The sequence below is a fragment of the Panicum hallii genome, chromosome 8 (genome assembly GCF_002211085.1).
Source record: "Panicum hallii strain FIL2 chromosome 8, PHallii_v3.1, whole genome shotgun sequence".
NCBI classification, from domain to species: Eukaryota; Viridiplantae; Streptophyta; class Magnoliopsida; order Poales; family Poaceae; genus Panicum; species Panicum hallii.
This window is the reverse complement of record NC_038049.1, coordinates 39,700,432-39,708,939: the sequence shown is the minus strand read 5'-3', so window position 1 is coordinate 39,708,939 and position 8,508 is coordinate 39,700,432. Positions and strand designations below refer to the sequence as shown.

General features: G+C 46.1%; 1 protein-coding gene across 2 annotated transcripts; it reads right to left on the bottom strand.

Moving 5' to 3' along the window:
• Positions 1 to 415: 415 nt before the first annotated feature.
• Positions 416 to 4,953, bottom strand: LOC112903193 (protein WVD2-like 4). Of its 2 annotated transcripts, none has more exons than XM_025972412.1 (9): positions 4,375 to 4,953; positions 4,034 to 4,286; positions 3,879 to 3,946; positions 3,712 to 3,773; positions 3,364 to 3,441; positions 3,182 to 3,272; positions 3,019 to 3,090; positions 2,825 to 2,932; positions 416 to 1,168 (listed from the first exon to the last, which is right to left on the bottom strand). In XM_025972412.1, the coding sequence occupies exons 1-9, from the start codon at positions 4,612 to 4,614 to the stop codon at positions 722 to 724; spliced, it is 1,419 nt and encodes a 472-aa protein (XP_025828197.1). In that variant the 5' UTR covers positions 4,615 to 4,953; the 3' UTR covers positions 416 to 721. The 2 variants fall into 2 exon arrangements, with proteins under 2 accessions (XP_025828197.1, XP_025828196.1); XM_025972411.1 differs by having other exon boundaries at positions 4,034 to 4,289; positions 4,375 to 4,952.
• Between the last annotated feature and the right edge of the window lie 3,555 nt (positions 4,954 to 8,508).

The window sequence follows — 8,508 nt, the reverse complement described above, 5'->3', positions numbered from 1 at the left end:
ATCCTTTTTTTCTATAAGGTATGAATCTTACCTGTATGTTTCGTAGCAGATAGTCATATTTCGAGAGCATAATCGATGATGGTTGAATGAACACTATTATTTCCACTTTTCCTTATGTGTATCGGTGTTCTACTTTTAAAACAAGAGAAATGTTTATTTTAGTTTTTGAAGTGCAATGAACACGTGCACTACATTAACATAGCATTTGATAACTAGTGATAATCTAACATATTTGTAAGCACCTATACAGACCTACTTGTGTAATTTACAGAACAGAGAAAAAGATTATATATGGTCAAACGTTTCGACTTTGACACTAGTCATCTTTTACGAGTCTTTTCCTAGAGTAAAAAAGGGGAGTTGACGTAAAAACCAACTAGGGACCAGCACAATTCTTACAGAGAAGGGTAAACAATTTCCAAGTAACAGGACCTTAATCACAAAATAATCCACAAAGTTGCCTTAATGTATTGCAATAATCCTAGGGTGTCCAACGACATACAAATCCAATATACACATGATTGGGAAATGTAAACATGGACAAAATATCAAAGCAATATACATGGCATGCTCAATGACAAGCTGAAAAAAAATGGATGTCTACTCAGGAAACGATAACCCCATGACCCAACAATTTTGAGAGATTCAACTTTCAATGAAGCACATACCCTCACTATTCACAGAACTGCAAGAAGGAAATGAATAGGCAAAATGGTGCATATCAACCATGGACTGGGACTTCATTCGAAGTGACAAATGGGGCAGCCAGATCAAGTCCTGTTGCTTCTCCAACACCATGTTCGATGGTGGGCTCTTCTGGAGCAGAAGGTTCTGAAGGGGGAACTTCAACAGGGTTGTCATGTACTTGCGCAGCTTTTGCCCTTGAAACCTTAGGTTTCGAGTTTGAGGTTTTGGGCTTTGTAACGACAGGCCTTGGGTCAGCCTTAGCAGTCCCAGACACTTGGGATGCAGTTTTTGTGACTGATCTCTGGACAGGTTTCCTTGCAGGAGCCCGAGCTTTGTTATTTTCCGCAACTTCATTTACCTTGCCAGAATTCGCTGTGCTCCGTGGGCTGTCACATACAGAACCATCTGCAGAAGCAGCAGTAGCAGAAGTAATTGGCTTGTGCCGCCCAAGCTTTGGTGATCTAGCACGTGTTGGGGGAATCTGCACAAGCAAAGTATGAGAAACTTGTATTTAAGGTGTGCCAAATTACTACTGTGACAAGTGTGTGTGTGTACAAGAACATAATATTCAGGAAGCTTAATCAATATTTTTGATCCAACCTAGCAGGATATGCACACAAGAGACAAAACATTGGAATATCAATAAATAAGAAACGAATTTCAACTACACTGTGAAACTGTGCATACAGTGAAAAAATGACAAATTGTTTACTAGATCCTGAAACATGAATGGCTGGATAAACTTTAAACAAGTTTTGTCACTACTAATATTGTAACTTCCTGTGATATAGAAGGAATGATTTCACTAATATAGATCTCGCTGACAAGAACATGTCATGGTCTGAAATCCACATTAAGGTGCTTCACCAACTGCAGATCTTAATGGTTATCTGATAACGAATTCCATCATATCTGGATGGAAATCATAACAGAAAATAATTCAGGTGATCAAATATATGAAAGAAATGCGAAAGGTATACTGCCTTAATGGATCTTGTAAGAAAAACTCATTAGTTACTTCAAGATCTACAATGGAGCCCTCAAAAGTCGTACGCTAGCTAGTTCATTTAGTACTTTACAAGCCCCCAAAGAAGCACCACAGCAAACTATTGAAAACTGCAAGTACTATCCATACATTACAAGCATTTTGGCTCTTATGCTTGATATTCTGCACTTCAAGTAAGCTGCACTTTTCAACAAGCCTCTAATGTTTATCACACCAACTGTATATGTAGCACTAAACCAAATGCAAACAAAGTTTACTATACATGCAACTATGGCCCTGTTTGTTTCAGCTTATGGCCGATTTTGAAGGCTCGATTTTGAGAAATCCAAAAGTCAGATGACTCCCAAAATTCAGAATCGAGAATCCATAATCAGCTAGATTCTCGATTCTGGGAGTCATCTGACTTTTGGATTTCCCAAAATCGTGCTCTCAAAATCAGCCAAAAGCTGAAACAAACTGGGCCTATATCAAATTCAATGCACAACCAAAATCACGTTAAACAGAAAGCAGTTAATCTCAACGAAATAAGTGATTATGGCAGCAGAAGCACAAAGCAATAACCATAATGAACAATCATGGCACAAAACAAAAGGTGCTCAAAATGCACTGTGCATCATATAAATTATAAACATAGTTCTGCTCAATTTATAGTGTGCATTCCTATCCATAGTCTCTAACGAAAACATATTCTCCGTCCTTTTTTTACGAGAGAATGGAAATGTATTCCAGTTAAATTTAATGTAGCATCCGTGTCAGTATAACACATAAATCTAATTATGATGGTTTTTAAATTCTCAAGTCTCAAATATTAAGAGATGTACATATGAGCATACAACCGTAAGCATGTCTCTAAAACATATCCTAGTGGGAATTGCTAATAATAAGGCCAGGAGAGATGGTTTACTGTGACTCCACCAATTGAATAGCAAAGATCTAGGATTGTAAGCATATTATTATCGGGAATAGACCATTCATAAATCACAAGGACACAATGCATATGGAAACTTATCAAACCGCACCCAATGTGAACCTTGATATTAAAAGAGGAAAACAGGAGTACTTAAATTGCATGGAGCCATTTATTTAAAATATACACAGCAGCCTCAGACATCAAGTAAATCAACTCAGTACCTTTTTCAACTCGACTTTAGGTGGCTGCTCCTTGTAAAAGCTTGGCATAGGTGTCGCTTTAAATGTCAGGCTCTTCCTCAGAAGTTTGATCTCAGCCTCTTGGCTCTCCTGAGTGTGTATAGATTAATTTCAGCACTAAAACATACAAATACCCCAAAGTTTCTTTTCGCAAATAATATGAAAGCAACTCCCACCTTGGATTTTTCCTGCAAATTTGTTTGTTCAATCTCCTTTGCATGGATTTTCTCTTCAAGCTTTTGGAAGAACTGGGAGCAAGAAATGATTAAGGCCTTTCAGTAAAAGAAAAGGGAAACACGACAAAATATGACAATTCCAATGTGGAAAACTAGTGCTCACCTCCTTTCGCTTCTCAGCACGCTGCTCCAATCTGAAACTAAAGCCAGCAGCAGCACTCTTGCGAGCTGCTGCACGAGGAGTATTTGTACTTCTGCAAAACAACACAGAATGACGACAATCATATTGGTACCACGTGGAAGAATAAATAAGGGACTATCACTCTATCATGAAGAATTTCTTACGATGTGGTGGAGCGCACATCATCATCTGTTTTCCCTGGCTGCGCTTGTTTCAATGGTTTGGCGGCGTTCTCATGTGACCTGATACCCAATATCAAGAGTTTCAGCAAAAGAAAACACCAAACCTTTTGATAAAAATCATAAATTGATAACGGTTCTGATTAGTCGATCTAGTGCGACAACAACATTGATTGAATCATTTCTAGTAAGCATCAGAAATGGGATCAATAGCAAATGTCCAGACAACAGACAATAATGGCGCGTTCTATTTAGAAACGATAACTGAAATTGCAACGCAAAAGAGGAAAAAACGCACGCCCAAATCTGGATTAGTAGTGGTCCAGCACTTACTCTTGGACTGTGGGAGTTGCATCATTTGGCGCGGCCGCATCCACTGATCCAGACTTGGCAGGCTAAGTCAAAGAAAACCGGACCAAAAGTCTTACCACAACGCACCTAAAAATAGACGAAAAAGATGCCAGCTTCAAGCACGAGAGCAGTCAAGGAAGGATCTTTACCATCGTCCGGCGAGCAACAGGCGTCCGCGCCGGATTCGCCTTTGGCTTCTTGTCCGCCACTGCCCGTCCTGCACGAAATTCAATCCCGCCCCACACAATTGAGCAAACACGACAAACACGCTACCTATCCAACCGGAGAGCAAACCGAGACCAACCTGGCGCCGCCGCTGATCCTGATCCGTTGGCCACAACCGCCTTGGCTTGCTTGGGCGCGGCAGCCGCTGCTGCCGCGGCGCCCACCACGGCTGCGGCCTTCTTGGCGCCGCCGGCCGGGCCCCGCGCCGGGAACGAGGCGCTCTGCGACAGGACGCCGGGACGCTTCCCCTTGGCCGCGGCGGCGGGTGCGGCGGGCACCCTGCCGTTCGGCAGCTTCCCCTTCCGCGCCCCGGCTGCGTCCCCGGATCCAGCCTTCTGCGCACAGAGCGACACCGGACGTCAGTACCGGATCACACCACCTCGTACGCGCGGTGAGCGAAGGCCGGGAGGCGGAATTCACCTTGGCCGGCGCCTTTGCCGGTGCCGGCGCCGCCTCCTCGGCCGGCGCTACCGACGGGCTGGCGGCCTCAGATCCGCCCTCCGCCGCCGGCGCCGCCTCCTGCTCGGCCGCGAGATCCCCCCGATCGCCGGCGGGCTGCCCCTCCGAGTCCGGCTTCACGACGACGTAGCCCTCCGCCTCCACCACCGCGCCATTCTCCACCGCTGCGGCAGCGGCCGCAGCAGCGCCGTCCTCCTCCATCGCCCCGCGCGCGCCGAGATCCGCGCCGCCGAGATCCTGCTCCGGATCGCCCGCTCGCGCGCCGCAGCCGCCCACCCACCAACCTACCTGCCAACCAACCGCGGTGCGGGCGGCTACGGGGGTCAGCAGCGCGGGAGCGCGGGCGCCATCGCCGCGGGCGCGGTGGAGTGGAGCGGAGGCGGAGGCAGGCAACCACCCACCCACCCACCCACTGATGGTGCCGGGCTGGCTGGCTGGCTGGCAGCGCGGAGGGAGGGGGAGGGGAGAGGAGTTGGTGCGCGGCTGGAACGGGGTGGACTCGGGGGAGACGCGACGCGACGGGACGGGGTGCCGTGGGGGCCTCGCGCCCGTGCCCGACGCTGGCGCCTGAGTAGAGAGAGGGCGCGCCGCGGCAACGGCCGTCCCGTCCCCCCGCGCGGACGGACGGTTCTGCCCCTCCCGTCCCGTTACGGCGCGGACCACGGCCCGAACGGGCGGCACACGCGACCGTACGTGTGGTTTCTCACGGTAACCGACGGTTGTAGACACGTGCATGGTACCGTAGAAACTCGGAGGGGTGCTATACGGGTCCTTGTTCGTGTTATGTACCGTAGAAAATTCACGGGAGGCGCCCGTTTTACTTTAGCTAGTAATCTCGCGGGTGGTCGGTGGATCACGTCCGTACGTACTTACTACGGGCGGTTTTATATTACCGGTACCGTATCGTGGCAGGCATGTGTACAGTAGATTTTAGAAAAGCAAATCATACCAACATCCTTTTTATTTTGCACCGATTTTATTTTTACCATAGGTCATCTTTTACTCAACCTAGCATATCGTATTGTATTTCTACACGCAACTTATCTTTACCAACGGAAGTCTCGTGCTATCTGGATCTCAGATAAAAGATTTTCACTTTTAATGTAGGGTTTGTCTCATTTCAATGTTTCGTTGTTCCACGTAGATGATGTGCTATTTCCCAGAATACGCACGAAAGATACACATTTTTATATTAAGATAGAAGGTTCTAAAGATTATAACTTGCGACGTGTTTTTGACGACCTTACAACCCAATTCACTAGTGTGCTATTACACGAGAGATGAAGCTAGCGCTAAACACTATGTTAGTAGCGGTAACTCAAATCTTGTTCTTATCGTCAGGAAATAAGAGCATACAAGCTGTCAAATCTCTTCCACCGGTCTTGTTGAGTTAAGGATCTTGAACCACCAGCTCTGTAAGAATCGAAACTTTTTTTTTTCAAAAAATAGAACAGAAACTTACAACTGAGGATAATATAAGAGAAAAGCGAATACCATAAGTACAAGGGCACATGCTCCCACGAGGTCACTTCCACCCCACTAATAAGTTTCAAAATTTGACTTGATTTTAAAAACTTCAGCACTATTTTTAACTTTTCCGAAATAGTTTGAATTTTCAATTTCTCCGACTCCACACTGAGGATGCCATTGACACCGCGTAGGTGTTCACGACGATGTTATACAAGTTATGAATGCTCAACCTACGTATGGAAGAATGTGACACTCGGAAACTTTTTTTTTGAAAATTGGATCTGTACCATCTAAAGATCCAAATTTTAGAAAAATACCACCAAAAGATTGAGATGTGGAAAATACCATCAAAAGAATGCTATGTTATAGCCTTTTAGTATTTTTCTTAACTCCACTTTACCTTGCTCAAAAAGTGAAAAGAAAAACAATTGGAGAGCAATACACCTGCAATTCCATACTCCATTTCAGCAACTAATTTTTGGAGAATTTAGATGTGGTTCGTATCAGCTTGTGATGATTGTTTCGAGAGGAGACTTTACAAGCATACGCTCATGAGTGGAGAAGAGGTCTGAGAAGTTGCTGCCGCGCCACCGCCTCCTCCTCCATGGAGGCGCGCCAGTGGCCTCGGCCTGGTAGCTGACACCTCCTTCTGCTGCGTGCGTGCGTTTCTCTGGCGTCGGTGTGTGGTCTGGGGTGTGTGTACGCGTTTGTCTGGAGTGCGTGTGGCCTGGATGCGTGCGTGTGATTGCTGTTTGCCCTAAGGTGCTTGCGTGAGTTTGGTAGTGTTTTTCTACCGAAGCAATCTTTTCATGCTACTCTATGTGTCTTAAATTATTAATCGTTTTAATTTTTCTAGTGTATAGCGGGATGGATGGGATGGATGAAGTACAATTTAGAACTCAATCTTTTGATAGTGTTTTTCCAAAATTCTTCTGATCCAATTTTTCTTTTTTCCCCCCTCGCGCGTGACCACTGCAACCAGAAAATCCTAAGCATGGCCGTGGCTTCCGCCGCCGACGATCCCGCCGCCGTCCTCGCGGGAGCAGTAAAGGCCCGAGGCCAGGACGGGGAACAATTGTCGCGAGCCGCGGCCGTACGTATCCTCCCCGCCGGCGTCACCGCTCCCCAGGGGCAGTATCGTCCACGCCGACCCGTCCGTCCATCGAGGTAGGGGCGTCTACAACGTCGCCTCCGCGCGTTCGCCACCCCGGCCGGGCGGTCGCCTCTTCCCATTCCCACCTGCAAATCCGCTAGGCGTGACTGCGTGAGGTGGATCTCTGGACGGAGCTCCATCGCCGGCTGTCTTTTTGTCCGGACGCTCGCCGACCGCCTTGTTTTTTTTTTCTCTTCTTCCTCTTCCTCCTCCGCCGGGCGTACGCATGATTAGCAGGTGCATGTATGATGGTGGCGCACGCTGGCGAGCGGCTGCCGGCGGTTGTCCGGATCCCCGGCCAGGCGCCAGCCTGACCGACGGATCGATCAGGCAGAGATGCGATGGACGAGGCCGGCGGTGGGCCAGCCGGAAGGGGCAGGGGGAGGTATCCGATCCAGCGGTCTCTTCAGTTCGGTCTGTTCATGCCCATCCTTGCAAATGCTAGTACTATACTGCTACGGTTGGTGCTCAAATCAACAGTGACTTTTTTGTTCGAAACAAAATCAATAGTGATTCTAACGCCACGGTTTGTGATTGTTTCAGAACATATGCACGCAATTTCTTTCATAACAAATGCAAATAATGTGTATCCGATCCATGAAATACACACCCCATCTCAAATTATTAGTCGTTTCGACTTGTCTAGGTTTATAGTTTTTACTATGAATCGAGTAATCCACACTCAGACAATTTTTAGAAATATAATTAATTTGAAAAAAACTATCAAGTACTTGAGACAATAAGCATATTCGTATGCCTGACCAAATATTTAGGGGTGAGAATTACATTTTGTTGTACTCCCTCCATCCAAATTATTAATGGTTTCGAATTTTCCGGATGTATAATTTTTATTATACATCTAGGTAGTTTAGGTGCATAACAAAATTTATGTATTTAGAAAAATCAAAATGAGTAATAGTTTAGAACAGAAGGAGTAGAAAAGAAAGATAAGGCATAAAGGTGTAAATCGGGCTAAGCTATGCATGCATCACACATGCAAATACGACTAGTACCAACCTCGGCCAGTAGTAGGAGATCGAAAAAGATAAGAGATCATATCCTGGTGGCCGTGACTTTTGTGTGCACGCTTTGGATCTTGGAAAACAACACTCACTAGTAGCTAGCCACAATTTTTTCAAAGGGAGCCACATTAACCTGCCGGCCTGCATGTCAAGCTGATGACATCCGAAAGGTAATGAAAAAGAGGCTGGCTCATTCGTCCATCCAAATCCATTTGGAGGTAGCTTCTCGTACAAGCTTAGTATAATTATTAATTATTTCTACTACCAATGTATAAACGGAATTGAATTGTTTTTTTTTTGCAATTTGTTGCTAGCTCGGCTCGATCGGCTGGGCAACCTTGGAAGAAGAGTGGAGAGATCAGAATGGGGACGACGTGAAGTGTCACCTAATGGGCACTAGTTTATGTTGTATTATTAAACTAAACATGTATAATGGTGGTGTGATCCGCG